Source organism: Zonotrichia albicollis, chromosome 3 (genome assembly GCF_047830755.1).
Source record: "Zonotrichia albicollis isolate bZonAlb1 chromosome 3, bZonAlb1.hap1, whole genome shotgun sequence".
NCBI classification, from domain to species: domain Eukaryota; kingdom Metazoa; phylum Chordata; class Aves; order Passeriformes; family Passerellidae; genus Zonotrichia; species Zonotrichia albicollis.
Genome location: NC_133821.1, coordinates 86,485,300 through 86,512,954, shown reverse-complemented (window position 1 = coordinate 86,512,954; position 27,655 = coordinate 86,485,300). Strand labels below are relative to the sequence as shown.

The following is a 27,655-nucleotide window of genomic DNA, read 5'->3' as shown; positions in this document are numbered from 1 at the left end:
AAGATACACAACTCTTCACACCCACCTGTGGAATTCATTTTCATGAGATATAACTTATTCTGAAAGTCGTGTGCTTTAATTCATTAAGTTACCATATTTCCATTCAATATGACAATTTAATAAAATACACTGTATTTTTTCTTCAAGTATTTATCTTCAGCACTTCAGACTGTATGCTAGGGGTTTTTTTGCTGCTTCTTGCTTATTATTTACTGAATATAAACTTCTATAATATCTATTAGTTACACGGCCTACCAGGAGCACCATTGGCCACCAAAAATATTTATCCTACCTAGAAGTACCAGAGACCACAGAAAGGAAGCTAAAAGCTGTAAAATAGTTTATAAAGTAATTAAAATGAAGAGAACTTAAAGAAGACATATTCAGCATATCAAGATTGGTTAAGAATATACCAGAAGAGCATGAAGATAAGATTCTGGGAATGAAGAGGCAAGGCACAACAGAAATAAAGGAGAGAAAAGCATTATATGATGCAAGTGTCTTTTCTGTGCAACAACTTACTACTAGTGTCAAAAATAGCAGTATAAATTTGTAAGATTTAGCACAAGGTGGGGAAAGATACCGAACAGCAACAACAGCATGTGTAATGATTGATGTGGCCTCTATCATTCTGTCCTCAATTGTAAGAGCATACAACAAAAAAAAATTAAAGCAAACAAGAAAAGTAAGGAGAAAAATTAAAAACTATCAGGCACTCCATATAGATTGCAGAAGTCAAAATGCAATAGGGAAAGACTGAGGAGTTTCTAAAAACTAACACTGTACCCATTTTTACCTGTAGCTGTTTTTGGTGTCGCCGATGACCATAGAGATGATCTTCATTCTGCCTGATCTCATTTTCAATGGAATGTAAGCGTTGTTGAGAGGCTGTCAACTGTGCCCGTTTGTTTTCAATTTCCTTATTCAAGTGACTTTATGAACAAAGTGATATTGAGATGTTACACACTACACAGATATTATTTGTGACACACACATACAGAAATACACAAAAAAAAAATTAAATGCATTACAAGACAAAGGGTAAAAATGCACTTCTTTTTAACTAGCCTACATCATTCCCCCATAGCAAAATTGGTAATGGAATGCCTGTAACACTTTGAAAGTTAAAATAATTTTTGAGTGAAATTCATTATATACTGACATGAACAAACTGGAAGTAACTGACACATTTAAAACTTCTGAGTTTATAAAAATGAATTTCAACATTCAATTCAGTTTATACTATCAGCTATTAATACTAAAATTGCCTAATATGTCTCTAATATAATCTGAGCCTCAAAATGAAAGTATTCTATTGTCACAAATTTCCTTGGTGACAGCAAGAGTTTGTAATCGTTGAAATACATTTTGCTTTTTCAACTACCATTTTGAAAGCAATGAGAGAAAAAAACCCTAAAAATATAAAAGGTGATAGAATTCTCAGAGATACCTACCATGAATGAAGTCAAAAGCCTGAGGAAACACAGATGCAAAGTTTGAACCCAACAGGAGGATGTGTGTTAACAACTTTGGTTTGAAGAGTCAGGCCTCCCTTGCAGTAAACTACAACATCTCTGTTCAAGTATTATATCTTTAAAGAAACAGCCTTGACTCCATACTCTTTTTGACCAAGCATACAAAAGAAGGTAGCTGGATTTCTTGGAGTACTAAGCAAAGAAAATGCCTGCTTGGTGGGTAAGATCTACATGCCACAAACTGAAAGACAACTAAATACAATGCAAGTTTGTTCCTATCACAAAAAGGCACTGAAATGAAGAGATTTTCTAGAATTCTCAGAAAGGAAGTATAAATATCAGAAAGAAAATGGAAGAGATCAGAGAGTAGTGTACATGCAAATAGACAAATATGCAATTCCACTGTTCATACCTACAAGTGCACTTTCTACAAACATGTTAAAAGATACTAACCTGATTTCTGCCTCAACATCTTGACTTAGGAACTTGGGTCTGACAAAACTGGAAGAGTAATAGCGTCGTTCAAATACTTGATCACCTGCAGCAGTGAAAGCTTCTCTACAGTTTCTCGGGGGCCGACTGCACTGCATTACCTCACGAGCCCTACGGCTATCCTGAAAAACAAAATGCCCTTATAACACCAGCAAGAAATGCAACCATAATTAAAGAGAAGAGTTTAAAAGTTGTCCAGATGTTTTCACCCAGAAATAATTTCAATTCTTAATGAAAAGAAATACATTAATGAAAGAATGTGAATATTGTCTATAACATCAAGAATCTACTTTCCTTAGTTGAGTAAGACATTCTCAAGAACCCACTAAGTTTAATTGATCATTTATTTGTAAATTCTGTAATCTAATCAGTCCCTTATAATTTGCCTTGGGGGAAAAAAATCACTAACCAGAAGGTCACTATGCACAGATATATGCAAAAGTAAATAAACATAGAGGAAAGAAGCTTCTAAAGCAAGGGATAAAGGACATCAAACAAGACTCAATTAAAGTTCAGGGAAACATGTTGGTAAAAAATCCCAACATTGACAGTGCCAGACCAAGTGCCCTTGTTCAAGGCAACCATGTTATCCATTCCAATGTATTAATTTTTCCACAGGATACTTCTTTCAGATTCAGTTGAAATTACTCAGGTAAGGCTCAAAGGTAATAATGTTATGGAAATCACTGATTAGTTCAGGCAGAGGGGGAAGAAGAGTCCCAATATTCCTGCCATGACAAAAGCCTAAAAAAATTCAGCTGTTATATAACCCATGCAGTGACAGCCAATGCTTGACAAACAGTCAGCTCTGCCTCAGACAGATCATGAACCACCTCTACCCAGTAAGAACGTCAGAGGATAAACTGGGACAAAAGATTTTGGAGAAAAATAAAATTCACAAAAAAGTAAGGATCATTAGTTCTGCTTACTTAGAGAATATCCTGCCTTCTCTAAATAAAAATATACGACTTATCTTTATCTTTGAATACTTTATCTGTAATCTTATCTGCAGGAGCTGGTATCTTCAGTACTAACAGAATATCAAAAATCAATTAAGATCAGAAATCAGATAGTGCCAGAAAACTTAGCTACCAGCTTCTAGGTACAACTGGTAGGGGCAGCTTGGAAATTTTGCTAACTCCCAGACTACCCAAAAGCGGCACATCCTGAACCCACCAACAGAGAGACATGAGACAGAGCCAGCACTTATGAGGCTGACTACCCACACATGGACTATTTAGACTGGGAAATTACACCACTTAGAGGCCCAGAAAGGTAGTGGCAAACAACCCAGTAAGTAACAGGAAAGGTCCTGAAACACATGGGGCACAGAGGGGAGCAGAACTTCCTCGACCTCTTTTATTCATTAAAGACACTACCAGTGAAGACACCATAAATGCTCCATGCTCTTTCCTTAAAGATCAACAGGGAGCATAAAGCTTACTTTAATCAGCAGGACTGTTTCTATACCCCTCATATCAATCAAACAATTGGCAACCACTGGATTTTCTATTTCCAATGCTGTCAGAACTGTTGGGAATTCTGGATGATGAACAGCTCTGAAGAAAAGAAAAAAAAAACAACATTCATAAAACTCCCATGAGATTCTTAAAAGAAAAATACAAATAGTTCTTTTCAACCATCAAGGCTAAGAAATAAAATTTAAAACATACTTACCTCTGACTAGTATCATAAATTTTATTCTGAAATTTATGTACAATTATCTGAGGTCTATGTCCACGTGGATAATATTTTGACATCAGTGACTGAAGAGTTCTTTCATCGCTGTGATTATCACAGCAAAATGCCTGAAGAGCGCTTTTTAAACAGCATTCAATAGCCAAGTTCAGTTCAGGATCTTTTGGATGAATCAAAGCACCTAAATAAACACAAGAAGCAAGGCTTTAGGTGCTGTGTTCCATGAGAAAATGTTTAGTAGAGCATTTTTACCACTCAAGGTTCTTGTTTTGTTGTATTTCAGGCTTTTAAATGAGTCTAAAATAAACCTTTCTTATAGGTAGAAAAAAAAAATAAGACGTGGACTAAAAAGTTAAAAGACTCTACAACAGACCTAACTTTTTTTAAGAGTATAAAATAAACTTTTCTTATAGGTAGAAAAAAAAATTTAAGAGGTTGACTAAAAGTTAAAAGACTCTACAAACATATAATTTCTCTGCCTAGACACACCTACACATAGTTGGAGGCCTGTATTTTCTTCCATTAGGGGTACCAATTTTATGAAAGCTTAGCAGAAATATATCAAGGCAAAGACAGCTAATCAACAATTTAATGCTTTACGGATGAAGCCAGTGGAACGACGACACTGCAAATTAAACAAACACGAAGATTTCCATTATATCACCTGTCTTCAGTGGCACATATTCTCTTACCCTGCAGTAAATGCCACGTACTTTACATCCAGAATATGCTGAAACCTTTCCTCCCATTCACAAACTGGAAATAACAGCCATTGTCAGAGCTGGACAGAAGACAAATAAAAGCCAGCTTTCCAAGAGAATCTCATTTGTGTCTGTCTGACCTGTTCCTTCCAAACATCTTAAGTTTGAGAAACCCACAAGTCAGCCACTGGACATTTTGAACAAAATCTATCCATGATCTGGACAGTGCTATCCACTGAGGAACAAGCAGTCAAAACACAGTTCTCTGATGCCTTAAGGATGTGGGGGAGTTGGAGGGATGCATTGAAAGTTTACCATTGTAAAATATCTCAACAAAAATGGCTGGAAAATGAGAAAAGCCAGTAGATGTAAGTGAGTGCATAACAGAAGCAAAAGATAACCTACCAGGGTAAAACTTTTAGTCCAGGAAGTACAGAAGAAAAAGATGCATCTGATGTTCCTTAAAGAACAAATATTTCTAAAAGACCACTACTTAGATTAGCAGCCATACAAAAATATCCCATGAAAAAGTATGTTTCAGAAATTGTTCTCACCTAAAGGTCCAAGAGGTTTCTTTCTAAATCGTCCTTGTTTATGGGCTACTTCAACTGCTTCAAGAAATGCTGGTACATATGGTCCAAATCTTTTCAAAGCATTTGTTTTACTGTCTTTCAGGTCTCTCAGCTGTTTCTGGTGGGCATCCAGTGCTTGCTGCACTTCACTGCTTTCTCTCCTAAGAAAAGAGATTTTTTTTTCAGTAGTTATAGAGCCTAAATTGCACTAAAATAATTATAAAGCCTTGTTTTTCAATTAGGATTGTGTATCAAGGTATCAGCAGTTCAATGTAAAGCTAGGTACACACATGCAGTAAGATTTTTATAGTTTCAAGAAACATGGGAAAAAAAAAAGCAAGAGAGAAAAATACTACTTTGCAACAGTTCCACAAGACTTTTTTATTTCTAATAAATTATAATAAATTTCTTTTATTTCTAATTATCTTTTTCAATTTCACTGTCTTCAAAGATCTTCAACAAAACATAGAGTAAGCCTTGGTTATAATAATTGGTAAGAGCCATTTACATTAACACACCAGGTGCAATAAGGAACAATTCTCAAATCCTTCACGACAATAAAAGTTCATCTTTTCAAATCAAAGCCAGAGTGCTTTGTTTTTTCTATCTTGGGTATGGGCTAAATTCGTATTTGAAGCTCTTTGCCTCAAAGCCTCTGTGAATTGCCTTAACTATAGAAGCAGCAATTACTCCTAAGTGTATCTATTCTCTTAATGTGAAAAATAAACTGGAGTCTAATACCTCAGGGATCACAGGTACATTAGAAGGGATACATAAAAGAAGGGATTCCCTCTAACTTGAAACAGAGGCAAACAATTACATTTCAAAAACCGCAACTTACCTGAGTCTAGAATGATCTTCCCTACATTTAGATATAGCCTGCTGAAACTGATCCAACTGCTGACCAATCATTACTTCTTCATCATGGAATGCCTTCAACTGTTCCCTTAAGTATGCAATTCTCCTTTGTCTTTCCAATTTCTCAGGCTCTGAAACCTGATTAGCACTAGAAAAGAACATAGGTCCATATTTTAAAACCATATTGATGATTTAAAAGTGGCATGAATTTCATTATTTGTAGTGCAGAGAAGATTTACTCATCAGTTACATTTAAGATTCTGTTAAGCTGCAAGATATACATAGCAATAACGCAAATTTTAATTTTTTTTTAGATTTCTAATCACATGTAACTCGCCCCAGTTACATTCCTATTTCATTTAGTTTAAGACATATTGGTTTTGCACTATCATGGAAAGGTAAGGAATATCTGTTATCACCAAAACCAAACCAAACCAAGACAACCCCAAAACAAACAAAAAAGCCACTTTTGCTACCCAGTTGCCTCTTCTTTTGACATTTTAATCAAAATCTTGGTATGTAAAGGAGCAGGATGAGAAATATTCAGGTATTTAACTGGACCCTACTAAAGACTAAATAAATATTTTCTATTACTGCAGGTTTTTTCAGTAATCAGAAAAGCTTACTTCTTTTCCACTTATATCTTAATAAACATACACCATATTTACCAGCTTTTCAGTTCTTCAATTTGCTTATGGAGCTGTTCCCTGTCTTTTTCCAGACGTTTTAACTCTGTTTTGGAGCGATTATAAATGATCTATCAAGGAAACAGGATACAGTGGTTTAAGAAATAGAAGAAATAATTTCTGAAAGAAGTACAGTTTTGAGTAAATACAGAACTCCACCAAATCAGACAAACATAACTTGATTTTCAGAAATTACATCTATTTATTTATTTTGACCTAAGCTTAACACTGTTTAGTAACTATGTAAAGGCATAAATGCCAGAGCTCCTGAACAGACACGACTTGCCAGTCAGACAGGAAATTGCACCTGTTCTGAACTCACCATGGACTTAAGAAGCCAAGATACAGGTGTAGAATTAGAGACGGGCAGAGCATGGGTAAGTTTATAGCTTTAAATTGGTATGAACTTTGAAAGGGTTTTTTTTGCCTACCTCAGCTTCATTGACTGCTTTTCTTTTTGCCTGCACTTCAGCCTTCAAAGAAATACACTGAGGATGAAGGCCTTGTGCTTCTTCACTTACTGTTATCAATTTGTCTTGTATTGCTTTGTACTTTTTTTCTGCTTCATTCACTTTTTCCTTTGGTGAAAAAAAACAACAAAACAAGTCGTAATGGAACAGAATTTTCTTCAAAACCTCTTAATGTTAAAAGACAAATATCTCTCAAAAGAATCCAGCAGACACATTTCAATTGTTTGAGTTCTGTTGGGTTTCAAAAAAAAGAGCAAGACATTGCCACCATGGATATGCTAAGACGAAAACTCAAAAATGTTCATTCTTGGGAAATGAACAGGCTGCCAAATCTGTGACACAGACAGCAAACTTTTTTCCTATCTCAATGTTTACTCAACCACAGGACTTTTAATACAATAAGGTCAAGTACCATGATACCAAAAGAAATGAAACCAGTGTCTAGACAGTGTTCCTTCATTGCTACATAGACATGCTGACCATAAACCAAAAAATGCGAAATTGTGAAACACGTACTTTTTAAAATAAAGAAAAAAAAACATAAAAAAACATAAAACCATTTTTTTAAAAAAGGAAAGTAAGTGCTAACAAGGACAGTTTGGAGGACTTTTAATAGATTGAGAAGTTCTGGGGCTGTTCAGCCTGGAGAAGTGGAGGTCGCATGAAGACCTCATAGCAGCCTTTTGGTATCTGAAGGGTGGCAAAGGAAGCTGGAGAGGGATTCTTCATTATCTGTATTGATATGACAAGGAATAATGGGTTTGAACTGAAAGAAAATTATTTAGAAAAAAGTTTAGATTCGCTATATGGAATTAATTCTTTATTGTGGGGGTGGTGAGGCAATGTCACAGGCTGCCCAGAGAAGCTGTGGATGCCCCATACCTGGAAGTGTTCAGTGCCAGGTGGGATGGGGCTTTGAGCAGCCTGATCCATTGGAAGGTGTCCCTGCCTGCGGCAGGGGGGTTGGAACTGGATGATCTTCATGGTCTCTTCCCACGCAAACTATTCTATGATTCTAGATTCAAAATAATGATGCCAGATTCTCTGCACAAGATGTGTTTCATATGCAAATCAGAATGTATGACAAAATTATTTTTTCTTGCTACCTACAGAAGTCTTAAGAACCATCCCAAAACTTCCAGATGTCTCCTGAAATCACTGCTCTTTTCTAAAGGCAATGATACCCACGAAAACCTTCACAACAGATCTCTGACTTGGGGGGTGACTACAGCTAGAGTGCTATATGGTTTGGACCATACACCTACCTGGCATTCTTCGACCTTCTGAAGGAGCTCCGTATTTCCTTCTTCAGCTCTGACACCTTCTTTGAGCAGCTCTACTTCTTTTTCCATCTCACTCACCTAAAGAAGCCCATATTAGCATATGCACAGGAGACTGGGAATGAAGCACATTTCACATGAACAAACATATTTTAGCAAGACATTTACCACTGCCCACACCATTTGATGTTTCAACTCTTTGAGACGAGCTTGCATGTCATTCACAAACGTGATGCTTTTGAAAGATTCCTTCTTTTCCAAATAAAGCTGCTTAAGTTCTTCAAGACGCTTAAAAAAGAAAATAGGGGTTCAATCATGACTGTGAAAAGCTGTGATATAACATGAAATTTTGGAAATATTTGGGTTTTTGAAATTTATTGTCACTGAGATCTAATAAAACCAAACTACGCAGTTTAACTCCTGTACTTCCTTCACTGCTCAGATCTGTCCTAATAATTACTTTAACTTTTACATACCTCTTCCCCTTGTTCTATCTGAACACGGGTATTTTTTTTAGTTTTCCCAATAAATGAATAATCTTCTTTCATTTGTTCCAGCTGAGTTGCCTTCATAAAAAACTAAAAAGGAATAAAAAGATGCAGATGTGAGATCAGCACCCTCTCTAAGTGGACCTTCAATAATTATGACAGAATGACCAGTCATCCCAAGATCCCTGCATTTTTTGGATATCATTAATTAATTAATGATATCCAAAGTGAAAAAACTGGTCAGGTTGTGGTGGTACAACTTCCACCCCTCCTCAGGCCACAATGTGGTATTTGAAATATTTGTTAGCCCCAGCCTTGATGAACAGAAGTTGGGATCAGCCCCTCCTGAGTTTATTAGAAACACTCTCTACTCTCAGGAACTTACACTGTCTGACAAGCTCCTCTTTCTAAATGAAGTGCCTTTGAAACTTGCTTTTCTTGTCTGACTAAAAACCCAAATAGAACAACATTTTTGTTATCGAATTGTCACAGAAAGTTACTTGTGGAAGGGGCTAGCAGCAGGCCTGTTAGCTAAAGGAGTGAGAAGTTAGAAGAAGAAGCTGAACCAAGGAGATCAAGAGAAGAAAGATGGGAGCATTCTGCAACTGGAGGGGAAACACCTGTAAAGTGTATCAGCCATTTTCACTAATAAAGTGTTGCCAAGGGTTGCGAACGGTTGCAAACAGTGCTAACTGAGACTGAGTGTGCTTGTGGTCTCTGCTTTAATGTCGTGACCGCCTCGACTGCGACATTTTGGTGACCCCGACATGATGGAGGTATGCAGCCCGAGAGCTGCAGCAGCCTGAAGAGCTGTGGAGATGGAGGTATGCAGCCTGAGAGCTGTAGCAGCCTGAAGAGCTGTGGAGATTGAGATATGCAGCCTGAGAGCTGTGGAGGAATATGCAGCCTGAAGAGCTGTGGAAGATATGTGTAGCAGCCTAAGAGCTGTAGAGAAGAATTGAACCAAGGAGCTGTGGCAGCCAGGAGCTGCCAGAAATATGGCCTTTGAGTCAAGAAGCTGTGTGTGCCGACGTGATAAGAAAATAGTCGGTGGGGGCCCAGTCCTAGCAATTGGCATAAGTGACCCACTGGGACGTAGTGGGGGAGGCGGCGTTGGTGCAGCTGAGAGTGGCAAGTGGAAGCCACAGGGAGGTCCGGACCTGATTCCCTCCAATCAAGACACCTGGAAGTAGGTGAGCCACCAACTAGTAATAATGGGACAAAATTTATCTAAAGAGGAAGAAAATGTTCTGTCTACATGGAAAGTTTTGTTAAGAAATAAGGGAATTAATACGTCAGACTATGCACTTCGTAATATAATGCTGTGGGCTAAATCAAAGAATTTTGGCACTGATCCCAACACAGCATTTAGTGTTAAGGCATGGAAAAAGGTTGGGGACAGACTTTGGCAAGTTATTCGAGTGGGAGATAAAACAGTTGTTGATCTAGCAGTTACTTGCAACTCGCTCTTTGAGGCTTTAAAGGAATGGAAAATAGAGAAAGAAACGGAGCAAGATGTGAACGAAGAGTTGGGGCTGATAACAGAACCTGACGGGGGGGCCTCTGCTCTGGTCCAGCCATCCGCCCTCCCGCTCCCCTCTGAGCGGCTTGAACAATCTGCAAGGCCGTATCCTCCTTTACCTGACAGTGACAGCAACAGCGAATCAAGTGATGAGTCGCCCGCAGTAATACCTAAGTTGGGGCAAGGAGCTCTGGTCCCTTCATCTCTTAAGAGCTCTAGCCTTACTGCCCCATGGACTTTGCCTCCATGTCAAGTAACTGTGCTTCCTCGACATCCTCAGGAGTTCTGGGAATTTGTTAGGAGGAAAGCAGTTGAAGAAAAGAATTGGGACATCATAGAAAGGTTAGGTGCTCTAAGAGTACCTAAGGATAATTGTGGACAACAGGGGCATGTAAAGTCACAGTGTACTGTCCGGAAAACAACATTTAGGCCAAGTGCAAGCAGCGATGTTGTATGCAATCGTTGTGCTAAATCTGGGCACTATGCTAAGCAATGCAGGAGTAAATATCATGCAAATGGTCAGCTATTGCCAGGAAACCCAAAGAGGGGCGCGAAGGGGCGCATTGGGAAACAAATACCCCAACAACCCCAACAGCAAATGCGGGCCTTCCCAGCCCTGCAAAGCTACCCATTTGCGAACAACACTCAGGGGCAACAAGCGGGTCCGCAGGCATTGATATACCCACAGCTGACACAGTAACCACTTTAACAAAAGAAATATGTAAGGTATCCCTTGATGCCTATGGTCCAATAGGATGGGGACCGCCAGTGGATGTCATCCAGGAACTATATCAGTAACAGGTTTGATTGACACTGGAGCAGATGTCACAATACTCTTGCAACTTTGCTGGTCTCAATCATGGCCTCTCACTCGTGCATGTTTTGGACTCCTGGGATTGGGTGGTGCTACAACAGGTGGCCTGTCAGCCATTGTAATTAATGTGAAACATCCTGATGGCCAACAAGCTAACATCAAACCCTATGTTGCCGATGCTCCTCAAAGTTTGTGGGGACGAGATTGTTTATCTCAATGGGGTATCAAAATTACTACAGATTTTTAATGGGGGCCACTGTGTTGCAGGGCAATGAACGTCCAGTTGTACCCCTGAGATGGCTGACAGATAAGCCTGTCCGGGTTTGCCACTGGCCCCTGACTACTGAAAAGCTTACTGCCCTGCAAGAATTAGTTACAGAACAATCGCAAGCAGGACACATTGAGGAATCATTCAGTCCCTGGAACACCCGTTTTTGTAATAAAAAAGAAATCGGGAAAATGGAGACTTTTACATGATTTATGGCAGATAAATGCTGTAATGGAACAATGGGAGCTTTACAACCAGGCCTTCCTACACCTACGATGATTCCACAGGAATGGCAAATAGTTGTCATTGATCTAAAAGATTGTTTCTTCACTATTCCGCAGCTGAAGCAGAACGTGCAGATGACACTGGCTAAGACCATATATCAGTACTCTAAGACCATATATTAGTACTTAAAGATGGATGAAGGACAGGAACGATTAGTATTAAGAATGGGAATTTTGTTGATGGTTGTGATTGTGATTTTCTGCGTCCCCTCTCTGCTTGGGTTTTTGCAAAGGGCCCTGCAAAAATCCATAGCAGCTTCATTTACAGTTCAAAAACAAAAAAAGGGGAAATTGTGGAAGGGGCTAGCAGCAGGCCTGTTAGCTAAAGGAGCGAGAAGTAAGAAGAAGAAGCTGAACCAAGGAGATCAAGAGAAGAAAGATGGGAGCATTCTGCAACTGGAGGGGAAACAACTGGAAAGTGTATCAGCCATTTTCACTAATAAAATGTTGCCAACTGTTGCCAATGGTTGCGAACAGTTGCAAACTGAGACCGAGACTGAGTGTGCTTGTGGTCTCTGCTTTAATGTCGTGACCGCCTCGACTGCGACAGTTACTGACTTGGATTGTGGTCAGGGTGAAAAATTACTATGACTAAAGCCCACCCTCTTGTGACCCTATGAACAATGGTCGCAAGTGAGACCCCCTGAGCTCTCCTGGACCACAGTGGGCTGTGGCAGCACCTCTCTCTGAGTGAGACACCACTGTGAGCCAGAGAACCCTCACGTTTACTTGGAGGACGGCTGCCAGAAGCTGACAGAGCCTGGGCTGATACCCCTACTCCTCAAGGATCAGCCTTCATCCTCTGAGAGGATTCAAAGGCATTTGACATGAGTACTTCTCTGAGTTGCAGGGGAATCTTTCACAGGTATACAACTTGTACACAAGTCTTTAGGTCTGTACACGTAGACATGTGCATCTGGTATAGCAACTGTATTATGAATGTTTTTTAAGATTCTGAAGTACTCAGACTAGTAAGAAAATTAGGCCTATGAGTGAGTTACCACTGTAGTATTGTAAACTCTCTAAGAATCATCTGTCAAATTGTTTAAAACAGGCTACTAATTAAGTACTGTTAAATTAATGCACTGTCAAAACCTTTAGGCCTGAAGCATAGTCAAGTCCAGAGCTAGGTTTGGCAAGGGGATCCATTCTGAACATTGGGACTTAATGGGAAGGTCTCCTTTACTCCTTTTTATCCATACTTTTTTCCCATTCCATATTCTATTATATAATTTTATGTTGATTTTGGTTTTAGATTTATTAATTTCAGGTTTTAGTCCAATTTTCCTCTTGTGCACCTATGTAAGTAGGAGAGTGAACCTTGCCAACAAACCTAGCCACACTTTCACTTTAATATTAAACCTGCTTTTGCTGATACCTATGCCAGTGGTTCTTCGGGTGACTTAGAACACTCATTTCCCATAGGGGTACTTCTGAATAATGAACTAACTCAGCAGAGCCCTAAAATCTAAATTTATCCATCTCTTTAGAGAGAAGAATCTACAAAAACATTGTTCGTGCAAGTGGATAACTGGTGCAATCAGATAGTGCACTGGCTCTGGTTGGGATGGAGTTAAATTTCTTCACAGGAACTGTTAATGGTGTTTTGTCTGGTTGGGATGGAATTAAATTTCTTTACAAGAACTGTTATGGTGTTTTGTTTTAGATATGTGATCAAAAAAATACTGATTACACACTCATATGTTAGCTGTTGCACAGAAGCCTCCTTTTTCTCACTCTGCCCTCTCAGTGAATAGACCAGCTGGGTGTGCAAGAAGTTGGGGAGGTATACAAACAGGCAAATGATTCCAAGCAGCCAACAAGATCTGCCACCTCAGAAAATGTCACTGTGATGGTTTAGCCCCAGCCACTTACTCACTTTCCCCTGGGGTGTGACAGGGAAGAGAATCAGAAAAGCAAAAGCAAGAAACACATGGGATAAGACAAAAATAGTTCAAAACACCAAAAGCTGCACATGCAAGCCAAGCAAAACAAGGAATTCCTACACCATTTCCTGGGGCAGGCAGGTATTCAGCCATCCCCAGGAAAACAGGGCTCCATCAAGCCTAATGGTGACTTGGGAAGACAAATGCATCATGCAAAACATCCCCCAATTCCCCCTTCTTCCCCAAGCTCTATATGCTCAGCATGATGCCACATGGTCTGGGATATCCCTTTTGTCAGCTGGGGTCATCTATCCTGGTGTGACCCCTCCCAAAGCCTTGTGCACCCCCAGCCTCCTTGCTGGTGGGGTGGAAAAAGAAGAGGAAAAAGCCTTGACGGTGTAAGGCGTGCTCAGCAATTACCCAGACAGCAATAAGGAAAACATCTCCCCATTATAAACTCTGTTTTCAGCACAAACCCACTAAGTAGCCCTGTACAAGCTGCCATGAAGAAAATTAATCCTAACCCAGCCCAAACCAGCACAGCCACGCTCAGTAATAAAAACAGGTAAGAGAGGGTTTAGGGGGATTAGCCATCTTTTACTTGGGCACTGGCTGGGCCTCAGTCTACCAATAGGAGATGGTGAATGATTCCCTTTGCATCTTTTATTTTGCTTCACTTTGTTTCTCTCTCTCTCCTTCCAGCTTTCATTTCAGTTATCACACAAATTTTATCTCATCCCTTTCATTTATTTTTTTTAATTTTACTCCTCATTTCCCACTCCCCCTGCCCAAGCCTGGGGGCAGCACAGAAGGGAAGTGAGCGAGTGGTTGTGTGGCATTTAGCTACTTACCTGAATTAGCCCAAAACAGGTGATTAAAATCAAGGAATTTGATCTTTTTCCCAAATGCTCTTAAAATTTGCAATTGGGATTTTAATGTTTTATGACTATGCTATATTTTTTCCTTACCTTGTACTTGTCCCCTTCATTTTTGGTCTGTAGAAACTGTTTACTCATCTCTTGGGTTAAAACAGACACAGGATTATCTACCTGCAAAAATAAATAATTTTAATTTTGTTTTAATTACAAGTTACCATGTAACTGCAAATCCATGGAAGTGAGAACCCTGTTTTTGTCTTGCAACTTATTACTAAGATAATGTGGTAAAATCAAGCTTGCTAATCCTCTCACATCTTCAAAATAAACCAAAACATAACAAACAAAACCAATAATAAACAGAAAATTAAAAAACCCAACTATATCAAATATAAAATAGAACCACAGCAAGGACAACTAAGGAACTGCTTCCAAGAGGATATGTGACTTCTATAAAAACAGTACCTGTAAGTTCCATTTATTTAACAAAATGAGCATTAGAAATTCTTGTTGTGTCAAAGTATGGCAATAAATACAATTAATTGACTCGTATGTTCTTACAGATGCTGCCACAAAATAAAATCAATACATACTAACTGCAATTCCTGTTATTTGAAATTCTCAGTTGAATATTTTAAACTTCATATGCACTACCTGATCTTTTATTAATCAATTAGGCAGAAAAATCACATTCAAATTTCTGAAACAGCTACAACTGAAACAATCAGCAGAAAAAACCTCTCCAGATACAAAATAAACCTACATATGTCAAGACTATCAACAGGACACATGACTCACAGGTCACAGATGACAGCAAATACTTTTCTGTCTGGGACAGAATCCTATTCTGCATTGCATGAGGTATATATTTCAATTTTCCTTTTGCTGATGAATCTGATCTTTAAATGATATGGAAGAGGAGCAACTCTCTCCTTTAAGAAACAGTTCATTTCTTTTTAATTGAAGAATTACAATATCACATACCAATGTCTTCTTAAATTGCACAGAATTTAAACACTACAACAACTACCTGTATATTAAAGTGATCCAGTATTCCTATGAGTTCCTCTTTCTTTGAAGAAATTATGGTCCCTAGTGGTAAAAAAAAGAAAGGAAAAATATCAGTAGGTACAATGCCCTGGAGTACTTTCTTCATTGTAGAGAATCTAAGAAATTAATTCCATCTCTTTGTAACACAGACTTAGTCCTGAACTGGAAACATTAGGGGTTTTTTTTAATTATTATTTTTTCAATACATTTTCATTTGCACAGAAAGACTTCTACTTGAAGTCCCTCTTTGCCTCATAAACCCTCTGTGACAGAATTTAGATAAATCAGCAAATTCAGTAAAACTTAAAAAAAGACTAAAAACTATGTTCAGCCTCATCACACAAGCAGATTTTTTTGAAAACAAATACATAATGTTACATCCGACATACTACATAATACATATCAATAAATACATAATTGCTTTTGACATACTAAAATATTTTTAGTTTGGGATAAAAACAAGAAAAATGGACATAGTAATCATCCTTGAGTGGTTTTATGAAAAGAGAAACCACATCCTTTACTAACATCAAGGCATTCAAATCCATGAACAAGTTTAGAGAACTTCTAAGACTGAGAACAAAGCAAACTACCACTAACCAGATTTGCTTTTCAGTTTGCAAGTTCTGCTTCCATCCTGATTAATGTGCTGATTCACAGTAATAGAGGTACCATACAATTCTGGTTTATAAGCATCTCTTCCTTGGTTTCGCAAGGTTATGGAAATATCTGCAGAGCTAAAAAAAATTAACAACAATAATTTTAAAACCCTGAATTTAATTTCAAATCTAAAAATAACAAAAAAAGTCAGAACATTTTAATTTTCCATACAAATTGTCATGTATGCTACAGGTCACAATTGCAAGTCAGTCACAGTACCAGTCAGAAAAACATATATTTATTTGGTTTGAGCCATAACACCATTAGAAGCATTGCTGGTTTAAAACTCAGCAGTAAAGTAAAGGGAAAGTAGAGGGAAAAGCAGTACCCAGCAGTAAAATAAAAGTAAAGTAAAGTAAAGGGAAAAGTAAACCGACTAAAGCTGTCCCCTTTCCTCCACCCCCTTCCCACAGCGGACGAAACAACAGCAGAGATTATAAAACGAAATCCCAATTTACTGCAAAATCTCAAAACCACAGCAGTATTAGTAAGACTGTACAAAACAGAGAGTGTTTTACCCACAGAAGGGTATTCAACACTAAAAAAAAATGGGTCCCCGAGACAGCACCTGGCATGGTTTCTCAGACAAAGGCAAAATGGAAACTGGCCTTGTGCTGGGCCGTGTAGTGCATGATAAATCAAGGATACTATGTCAGGGATGCTCACGGCTTAACTTCCCCTTTCCCCAGCCTGAAAACAACAGGAACACAGGGACAAGACAAAACCTGGTGGGATCTGACAGGGCTCTCAATCAGGTCAGGGGACCCTTTTCCTGGGCCAGACTGTGCACAAGCGGGACTGGAGTGCTCAGTGGTTCTGGCAGCAGTGGTGCTGCAGGGCTGCAGCCACGGTGGCTGGAGCTCCACACAGCTTGGCTGGGCTCTGCCCCGCGCTGCTGCTGTTCCCTCCCTTTTCTTTTTCTCTGAGCGGCATCTGGGCTTGCCGGCGCTCTCTTTCAGCACCAAACCAGAAAAGCTGTGGCTTGGAGGAAGGGGAAAGGGGCTCTGTCTTGGGGTGATTTCATAATGATGCTCTATTCCTGATTGTCTCCTTTATGCCCAGAAATGGCTGCTGTGGCTTTAAGGTGGGTCCAGAGGAGGGACACGAGCCTTTGGGGGGGGTCCTGCGTGTTCAAGACTCACTCCCCAGCATGCTGGGTGCTGCAGAGAGTGGCAGTTGCTCTGTTGCTTAGCTAACTCGATTTTTTAGTAGCTAAGCAAAAAGCTTCCTTTTTCTCCCCCACCCCACCACCTTTCCCCTGGAGAGCAGCCACAATCCTTCTGCAGGTGTTTTTTTTTAGTTTTTCTTGAACTGTTTCAGCTTGGTTTTGGTCCAAGATCAGATACTCGCCAAGGCCAGCAGTGAGGGCCACTCCAGCCAGCCTGAAACCTCAGCCAAAGATGGACCAACAAGGGAAAGGACACCAAAATCCATCAGCTTCATCTGCTCTGAGGAGGGGACCAATGCCAGCCAACAGGCTCCCATCTGTTTTGCCTAAGCCACTGCGTGAATTTTTCCTCTTCCCAGAGACAAAAGCCAGCCACCATTTTGTCCCCTCTCTGCCATGCAGCCAGCCTGCTTATTTCTTCCCCTGGCATTCTGAGGTTTTCTTGTTGTGGTGTGGGTGGGGAGGCAAGGTTCTGAAAGTTCAATATCTAGCATTTGTTCAATTTTTTTTTCATGCTGTGCAGGCACTTTACTGGTTAATAAACAGGGGTTTTTTTACTTTCACTCGCTGGTATTCATTTTCCCATTGGCAAAAAGAATTACTGAAGCCATTCTCTTCAGAGAAGACACTCATTGAGTGTTTTTTCCTAAATCTGTCCCTAAACCAAGACAGACTGCCAGCGGCAGAGACGGGCAAAGTCTGCTGGGCTGATCCTGACACCTACACGCCCCCTCCCTCGAACCTGGGGACAGCAGAAGCTTCTTTCGGCCCCGGCCTCCTCATGCTGACAGCACAGCCCTGCCATGACATCGGTGATATGGAATCAAACACCACCACAAAGTCCAGCCCTCTTCTCCATAACCATGACACACTGCTGCCATACACTGACTGCTTGCACCTCCTATGCTTCACGTAAATAAAGAGCCAAAAGCAGTATTTGTGAGAGAAGATTTCTTCCATCTTCCCTCCTCATCTTGAGTACCCTCATTTTACATTGCAGAATCAAGCTGCGTTTTGGTAGTTCTCTTTTTTTCAAATTGGCTTCTGTATGAAACAGTTGTCTGGCTTCTACAGCCTAAGCAAAGTAATATACAGCAGAATGCTTAAGCTATTCTTCTAGAAAACATGAGATGTGATTTCAGTTCCAAATTCCTATTTCCCATTTCTCAAGTGAGTGCTGAAACATTAAGTTAATACATACAAGGCAAGTACCACCAAAATTTCACTCTTAAGCACCTCTGAAAAGAAAAGACTGGGATATCTGACTCTGAATAACAGCTTCATGTAAATGTAAACTCATAAGCCTTCTATCTTTTTATTGGTTTCCCTGAACACATTACCCCCAATCTCACAGCAGACATGAATCCACTTCTTGCATGTTCAAATATCCAGCCGTAAGTCAAGGTCTTCACATTCATTCACATCACCAGAAAGACTGAAAAATAATTAACCTCACTGCTTGCAAAATAGTGATAACTAGTCACCTATGAATTTTTCTAGTGGACTCCCATTTTTCTGTAGGATATTCAACGACAAAGTGAAAGTAATACACAAGAGCAGGGAATATAGAGAACACATCACTATGTTAGCTAGTTCAGTGTGCTAGTCTCAGGTAGGACAGAGGTAATTTTCTTGACATTACTGTGAAGGGCAGAGCCCAGAGCCTTGTGAGTGCTGTTCTTCTATACCTCACACATCATCCCTGGGGACACAGCTTCAGCTGGAAGAGGAGAACACCAAGTGGAACTGCTACCATTTTGTTCCTTTATTCCAGGGAAAGTGGATGGTGAGTGAAGCAGTGGAGTGGCTCCAGTCCTACAATAGGGTTGGTATGTCATTGTTTTTCTCATCTTGGGCTTGGGGAGGGAGTGTGGGTGCAGATATTTGTCCACCATTGTTTCTTTTTTTCACAACATGGGCACAAACACTTCCACTTGCCATTTTCTTCTTTGTCTCAGAAGATGCCTGACTCGGGCTGTGCTGCAATCACCTTGCATTAGACTCAGTGAGCATTTTTGCTTGCAATCACCCTCTTTTATACACTGTTGTTATCAGTATTGTTGCTGTTACTGTTTGTTTTCCTTATCGCTTTGATGGCTTTATTCAATAAATTTTTATTTGAACACGTAATCACCACCTTTATCCCTCTCTCACTGGAGGAGACAGAGACCAACTGTTTGGAGTTTAATTTCCAGTTGGTTTCAAAATACAACATTCAGGAATAATGATATACAAGTGGTAAAACTTCTGAAGGTTTTGTTTTCAGGGTTTGGGGTTTTTGTGCAAGAGGAGAGTGTTGTTTAAATGTTATACTTTTTATTCAAGTCTGTTGGATCCCATAAAAAGGTGCAGAAAATTATCATAAACAGAAAACTAGTAAGCTAACCTCAACAACAATCAGCAAACTACAAATGCAACTTTTAGAATAAAGTTTAACTTACGTCTCTCCTTTTTGAATAAACATTTTTAATGAGGAACATCTGTTAGTTGCAGTGGCTTTTCCACCAAGTCCAACAATTAGTGCTGTTAATACAGAACTTTTTCCACCTGTAATTGAAGCATTGAACTTGTTTTAAAGAGAAGACATTGTAATTTCTACGCCACCCATATTACAGTTTTTGACTTGTTATATATTCATGCATTAGAAGTCCAAATTCTGTCCTTATTGTACATATAAAATAACAATAATGCTAGTAAAGTATCTGCTATTTTCAAGAGTCTCCATTACTATATTTTATTCTATTTCAATTATTAAGCTGCTCTTATTCCAAACTACAGGTTTCACCTTTTTTCAGTTCTCCTTCCTATACCACTGGAGGACATGGGGAGGTGAGTGGCTGCATCATATTTAGTTGCTAAAAGGGATTAAATGACAACAATCCTTTCTAGCACCCACTGTGGGGCACAAAGGATTGATATAAGTGACCAGAGTATGTTAAAACAAATTTGCGCTAAGCATTCATGATATTAACTTAATAGCTGCTGATCACAATGCTGATTTATTTGCTCTCAGAGCTGCTGTGCTGGCTCTCAGAGTTGCATTATGTAACACCTTTCTCACAGCAGGCACTCCCTGCTTTGGTGTTTATCACCCTTGGCGCCTGGGCTAAGGCAATCATTTTGAAGTACTGTGCAACGCTGGCTGATAAGATATGACAGGGTAAATGACCTGATGTAATAAATGACACGACGGACCTGCCGGCCGCGGAACTCGCCGGGTCCGTGCGCTCGGCACCCCTCACCCTGGACTCGGGAGCCATCTAGCGACACAGGCTCACAATTGCACCTTCCGCCCTGCCGAGAGCCAGCCGGGAGAGGACACACCTCCTCCTCCTTCTCCAGGCCAACGCCAACAGCTTTTCAAAATGCTGGATGTCCTCGGGAAGCAGCATGTTGCTGAATGTGCTTTAGGTCTAGTTTAGCATTATGCAACTATCAGCAGTACTTCAACCCCCATTACAACCACAGTGGTTCCTCCAAACTCAGCAATGGGCACTGCAGGCACTTGGTCAATTATAGCACATTTAGTAATAAACATATAAATACATTTAGTTCAAATAAAAATGTATGCATTATTTAGCTATTAAAATATTTATATTCACATTATCTTTCGGAAAAAAGCTCCAATTTTAAGACCTAATTCACCAGCCTTTAACTACTGGGATAGACCTGTGTGGTACCTCATTTCAAAAGTGAATCTTTGTCCACACCTAAAAGATGGCCAGAAATTCTTTTTCAAATAAAAAACTACATCTTCTACATTACTAAGACATGTTCTTTGAAAAAGATTCTATGCAATTAATACTTACTTCCATTGGTTCCAACAACAAAATTGAGATTTGATCCGAACTGAAAAGGCCCCAGATTTGAATGGCACATGAAGTTCTTCAGCTGGATACTTTCAATTATCCCAACCTCACTGTCAGACTAAAGAACGAACAATTAAAACTCAAGTTATATATGCATTTTAATGAGATTAAGTTTGTACATTTTAAAGACAATGGGAATTAAAATGATAGTATGATATAAAACATTGGTTGTTACAAGCCACAAGGAAACAGAAGGGTTTCACGACACTGTGTAAAGTCACTTGCTATAGAGCAGCTATTTATTAAAATAAAAAAGCTACCAAAGCTGATCTCTCACACACAGTAACTTACAGTTCTCCCTATTACTAACTTACCATCAATACAACAAAAAATATTAAGGTAAAAGGTCCAAAACAGTTGGCTGACCAAATTAAAGCATGTTATTAAGGGCATTGTTTAAATGTCTTGTAAATACTGACAGGCTTGGGGCACCAACCACCTCTCTGGGACGCTGTATTGGTTTTGGGTTGTGGTAGCTGGGACAGGAAGCTACAGGGGTGGCTTCTGTGAGAACCTGACAGCAGCTTTCCCATGTCTGACAGAGCCATTGCCATTCCCCAGCCACCCTCAAGACTGATCTGCTGGCCAAGGCTGAGCTCATCAGCAACAGTGGAAGTGCCTCCAGGCTAAGAGCCAGGAAAGGGAAATTGCAATTACAGCAACTGCAGCCAGAGAAGAGAGGAGTGAGAACATGTGAGAGGAACAGCTCTGCAGACATCAAGGAGGGGCAGGAGGTCTTCCAGGCATCAGAGCAGACATCCACCTGCAGCCCATGGACAGCCCTGTGCTGGAGCAGGAGGATTCCCAAAGGAGGCTGTGACTCTATGGGAAGTCTACACTGGAGGAGGTTTGCTGGTAGGACTTGTGAGCCCACGGGAGACCCAGAGTGGAGCAGGCTGTTCCTGAGGGACTGAATCCTGTGGAAGGGATCCACACTGGAGAATTAGTGTGAGTCCTCCCTCTGAAGAGGAATGAGTGGCAGAGACAACATGTAAAGAACTGACCAAAGCCCCGCCATTCCCTGGCTGTTGGGCTGGAGGAAGAAGAAAATTGGGAGTGAAGAGGAGCCAAGGAGGGAAGGTATTTTAAGATTTGGGTTCATTTCTCATTATCTCTCAAATATTGAATTTGATTGTAAATAAATTCAGTTTAGGCTGAGGCTGAGGCTGTTTTGCCCATGACAGTCACTGGGGAGTGATCTCTCCCTGCCCTTATCTCAACCACAAGCATTTTGTTGTATTTTCTCTCCCCTGTCCAGGAAAAGAGGGCAGTGAAAGAGTGGTTTTGGTGCACACCTGGCACCCAGACAGGTTCAACCCTCCCAGAGAAGCCTGGTCCAGTGTCTTACCACTGGTAAAGAAATGTTTCCTAATGTCCAATCTAAATACACAGGACAGCATTTGCAATCTCAAAAATAATTTTTTTAAGTCTCTATCAAACTACATTTCAACTACTAAAAGAAAAACAGAAAATAATAATATTCCCGTTCTCGAGTTTCATTTCAATCAAAATTTGCATTTCAAACACTAGATCTTTTTCAGGTATCTGAAAGTGTCAGCAATGCAAAACAAACAAATATTTGGCACTTCTTTTAGTAAATAAATAGTTTTCCAAATATTTTTTCTGCCTTTTCTACAACCATAAATGAAACATTCCATAGTTCTATCCAAATCCATTTCCTTCATTTACTTCACAACTGCAGTAGTATTCTTTCTATTAAATCAGAATATTGTTATGTTTGACTCTTATAACTAGATGACCCAAAAGAAATAAGGTAAGAACAGCCTCATGCAGAAGTCCTCACCACAGACAGTATCCCTAGTTTCTTTTATCTTTGTTCTACTGATGCCTACATCCAAGACATATATTTCAACAGGCACAGAACTTTTCTTGTATCTTCATCTCTATGACTTTTTGTACTTACCGCCTGTGAAGGGGCACCACTACTAGCTGAGAATTCTAAAGTTTCTTCTTCATCAGACTCATCACTACGTATAGCTGTGTGTTCTTTTCTCTGCCTTTTCTGAGACCCAGGAGTTAGAACGCTTCCTTCCTTTCTCTTACTCATGAGTACTGAAAAATTAAAGTAATGAAATATTATAGGTTTCAGTTTTCTAGGTGACAACATACCCACAGGTGATAGCACAGAAATACCAAATTATTTACTTCAGTAAAACAAATATTAATATCACAGCAAACACTACAACAAACACTTTCCCAGAACTGAAACCTCGGTAATTTAAGGCTATGCTTGCTATGAAGGATTTGCATCAAAACAAAAGAAACACAGCTTCATTATTCTAATCAAGCTGAATAAATACAATCAACCTCAAAGCAGAATAAAGGGAAATTTAGATTCATAGCACTGTTCCCTGAGCTGTTTCTTACACTACAAGGTAGTGTAAGAAGTAAACAAAACTCTCCTAATAAAGGGTAACTAACTATTCACTCTATAAACAGGACACATGTATAAATTTCCTCTATAAATCAATAAATAATGCACAGACTTCTAGCACTAATAGGACTGGTCTGAAACAAATCTTGCAAAAGTAACAAGCTTTACTAAAACATACAAAAATCTCAGATTTTCTGTAATCATACGCTTATGGCATCATTTTTATTCCCCCAAAGTACACATTAATTCTTCATACCTACAGACCCAAAGACCTACACAAAATACAGAAGTTGACATACCTACCCTAAGTAGAAGCAAGGTGCTATTTGCACAAATGCAACACACAATCTTTTTATTTGTCAGCAATTAAGTCAGCTATGCTAAGTACCTAAAACAGGCCAAAACTAATATCAGCTGCAGAGTTTTCTGACATCAAAACTTTTCTGAAATGGATTATGCTCTCCTACTCAGCTTTGTTTGCTGGAATTTCATCTAGAGCTCCCCTGTAAGAAAGATGACAACCAACTCTAATGCACAGCACCAGTTCGAGGAAAATTCTGAGGCAATAAATGTACTTAACATTCACTCCTATAGAAAGATCACTGAATGACACATGGCCTAAGAATGAGTTGCTTATTTATAAAAACAAATTAATAAAAATACTGGTTTTGGTGTAGGAAAGAATGACCAGCATTAGAGACCTAGCATGCTCAAAGTTGGTAACACACTGGGGACTTGGAGGCCAGGAGACTTCTCGTCATGAATACAGGTGATGACAACAAGCAAGCACTTCCTTGTCCCTCAGGACAGATGGGATAATCCAGGAGAGAAGTCCTTCAGGTCAGCCTGACAGTCCCTGCCACGATCTCCTGAGGGAGGTGGCACATTCTGTGAGAAGGCTGGGTGGGTCAGCACAGCAGGTCCAGCTGTGCAGTGCACAGCCTCAGGATCCCCAGGGGCCCCCTTGTCAAAGCTCTCCCAGAGCTTCTCAGCAGTCTTGCTCCACATCCTCTCTGTTTTAAGATTAGTTACTTGGAGAATCTACAGAGAATTGAATTAAATAAAGACTGCTGAAGTACAACTTTAGTCACAAGAACTTGTATTACAATGGAGGGGAGCAGTCTTTCTTCCCTCTTCTCATTCTGTCTCATCCCTCTGAGAGCAACCAGCTCTTTACACAACAAAATAATAAATCACCTCAAGTCTTTCATTCTACCAAAAAGTAATGCAGGAAAGAACTTCTTTCTTTTAACATTAGTTAGGTGAGCTCCTAACCACTTCAGCATGCAGCTCTGTATGGGTGGGTGACTGTGGAGAACCAGAGGCTTCTCTGAGCAGTCTCCTTGCATCAGCCTCATGTTCTGGTCAAACTATTGCCTGAATTCAATTGATGAGAGGTCAGACAGCTTATACTTATATATATACACCATGTACCACAGAGAACAGCATTTATTGTAGGAGACATACAAGACATCAAAATTTTCTACATCATTAGAAAGACTTTCTAATTTCTAGTCTACATATTTGTTGGCTGTTTTATAAAATACAGTGCCTTATGATCCCCTCATTAATTTTATATGACACAGCATCTAAAAGATAAAGAAAAAAACAGTATCAATCCCTTTCCATTGTGTGGAATGAACAAAATTCAAAGCAAATGCAGAAATGCAATAAACTTGCCATCTGACACTCCTGCAATAACTTTGTATGGTAGGGATTTCTTTATCAAATATTAGAAGAGCAAGAGAAGAAGGAAGATGATGTTTATAACTGATGATGATTATTATTACAATTATTGTTATAATGATGATGCCCATGAAGTATTTACAGCAAAACTATCCATTTTATGTTATGTAGTTTAATATAACACACAAGGAAATCACGGAGCAAACACACTTCATGATTCAGCTTACATATCTTTTGTTATGCTACTCTGGCTTTACTACAAAAACATGCCTTCATGCCAGATTACTGAGACTAGGAATCAGTCACTTGGAAGCTCTTGGCATCCATCACCCAAATATGAAGACACAAACATAGCTTCAAATGTTTTAATTAATAACATCCAAACTAAAGATGAGGGCTCTGAGTTCCATTGCTATACAATTTGAACATTTAAGGAAAAGAGAGTATAAGAGCGAAACACAGAACAAAATAATCTCATGGAATCTAACTATGAGGAAAGCAAAAGACAGAACCATCTGCACCTCAAAACTGTTGAAGAGCTAGTATTGAAAACAAAACTTAACTGGAACTACAAGCAAACTCAGCCCCAGAAATTATGACAAATATCAGTGGATGCAGAACCTTCCCTGAGTAGAAAAAACCCAGAAGGAGCAAGAAACTGACCGCAACCACAATGAACCCATTAGTAAGACTTTACAAGAAACAAGGTTTTAAAAGGTACAGGAAGAAATAACCAAAATTTTAAAAAATAAATAAACAGAAAATGACATGTTTGGATTTTTTCTTCATGTGATCTTAGTATTTTTGACAAGAAAAGAATTTTTTTACATTAATTGCTGCCAAAACTCCTGCACCAAGGCACCCCTAATTTTCCACATTAAGTTTTTAATTGGAAAAAATGTTGCTTTCAATCTCTACACTACTTAGCCTAACTTTAACAACAGTTTGGGAATAACTATTCAAGGCAAAGGAAAAGCAGCTGATCCAAGCTATCTGAAGGTTATTAAAGTATGCAATGCTATACTGGAAACAAACTGGCAAAAAATACATCAATACATTTTAAAATATATAATATACTACTGAGAAGCCAACAAAGGACATTATTGACAAATGTTAACAAAAAGATTTTTTAATGGAACAGGTATCATACCTAAAATCTAAAGTATAAAAGATACTTTAGTATAGTACAATATTAAGTAAGACTATGTTAATGGAAACTTGTGATGACAAAGTCAAGTTAATAATTCAAACAAGAATCCAACAGTCATTCAGGAAGAGAAATCAAGAGTACTGATTTAATAAAAATAAACTTCACTATCATGCAATGTAAGAGTATACAGTTAGGTATAAAAACTGGATCTATAATTGGGAGCAAATCGGGAGCAAGACAGCTTCAATTATAAAATCAAAGGATCACTCCAAATTACAACAAGCAATTGTTATGAATATAACGAAAGCACAAAAGAAAAATGCAAGCCCCAGGGGCCCTCTATAAAATGACTGCTACATGTTAGAAAAGTACTTACCCTGTACACATCAAACGATAAGAAGGCAGAGGCTGCATCCACTGATATTCACCCATGTTTCAACTTAATCAATGGCCTATCTTTCCAAAGTATTCACTGCTATGGAGTTCCACAACTGCTTCCCTTTTCCCTGCCTGGCTGGTCACAGCTTGGCTCATCCAGGGCTGACACAACCAACCTGCTGTCACCAAACCCACATGAGTGCCTTTCTAGCAGCCCTCACTGGCCTGGTATCCACCTAAGGTAGGAAAGTATCCCATGTGTCTTGTGGGACATCCACTTTAAACACTCTGGACACAGCCCAGCTATAACCCTGCCTTCCACCCAGTTGGCAAAACAGAGGTAAAGCAAAGAAATCAGAACAGACCTACTGCAGGATGAACACAAGATATGGTAAGGAGAGGAAGAAAATAGTTGAGGTCTTTAGCTGATGTATAGCACACTACATTTAACAGTCACAAAAATACCAATAAAATTACAAATTAATATCCAAGCCATAGAACCAGTGAGGGGGATGCGGGGAGGGGGGGGAGGTTTCTAAGGGAATTTCAGTAACATTAACTTTGGGAGCGACAACTTGGTTTACAGCCAACAAATAGAAGTTAAAGGAAGGAATTACAGACAGCTGAAGTCAGAAGCGCAGTCTCAAGACACAGGAGTGGAGTGCTCTATATTTTTGGGACTATCTGAGCCAGATGTTCTATGTTAGACTGTATGTCTGACGTTGACAACTCCTCTCCTAACACATTTGCAGCCAGTACATAAGAAGCCTATACCATCCCATCAAACACTGGAGAAGCAGTGCCTGACCCAGAGGATCACAGAAAGGGTAAGGCTGGAAGTGAACACAGCATTCATAAGTTCATAGTGTTCACAGGTTGAACATCTGGTCCAACCTCCCTGCTTAAGCAGGGTCATCCCACAGCACATAG

General features: G+C 39.4%; 1 protein-coding gene across 5 annotated transcripts in view; it reads right to left on the bottom strand.

The window, feature by feature from the left end:
- Window positions 1-27,655, bottom strand: part of SMC6 (structural maintenance of chromosomes 6) — a 46,183-nt gene that overhangs the window by 17,393 nt on the left and 1,135 nt on the right. For 4 of the 5 annotated variants that reach the window (XR_012579688.1, XM_014268983.3, XM_026795146.2 and 1 more), the window contains exons 2-18: window positions 23,041-23,189; window positions 21,057-21,174; window positions 19,689-19,794; window positions 16,020-16,156; window positions 15,400-15,461; window positions 14,463-14,543; window positions 8,709-8,810; window positions 8,401-8,520; window positions 8,218-8,313; window positions 6,914-7,060; window positions 6,465-6,553; window positions 5,780-5,944; window positions 4,921-5,099; window positions 3,645-3,846; window positions 3,412-3,526; window positions 1,929-2,089; window positions 797-932 (exon numbers count right to left, since the gene is read on the bottom strand). Coding sequence is in view for 4 of the 5 variants with exons in the window: in XM_026795146.2 (XP_026650947.1) it covers window positions 797-932; window positions 1,929-2,089; window positions 3,412-3,526; window positions 3,645-3,846; window positions 4,921-5,099; window positions 5,780-5,944; window positions 6,465-6,553; window positions 6,914-7,060; window positions 8,218-8,313; window positions 8,401-8,520; window positions 8,709-8,810; window positions 14,463-14,543; window positions 15,400-15,461; window positions 16,020-16,156; window positions 19,689-19,794; window positions 21,057-21,174; window positions 23,041-23,189 (2,165 nt within the window). In the remaining variant the exon portion in view is untranslated. The remainder of the gene's footprint in view (window positions 1-796; window positions 933-1,928; window positions 2,090-3,411; window positions 3,527-3,644; window positions 3,847-4,920; window positions 5,100-5,779; window positions 5,945-6,464; window positions 6,554-6,913; window positions 7,061-8,217; window positions 8,314-8,400; window positions 8,521-8,708; window positions 8,811-14,462; window positions 14,544-15,399; window positions 15,462-16,019; window positions 16,157-19,688; window positions 19,795-21,056; window positions 21,175-23,040; window positions 23,190-27,655) is intronic. The other variant, XM_074538066.1, reaches the window with a different exon arrangement.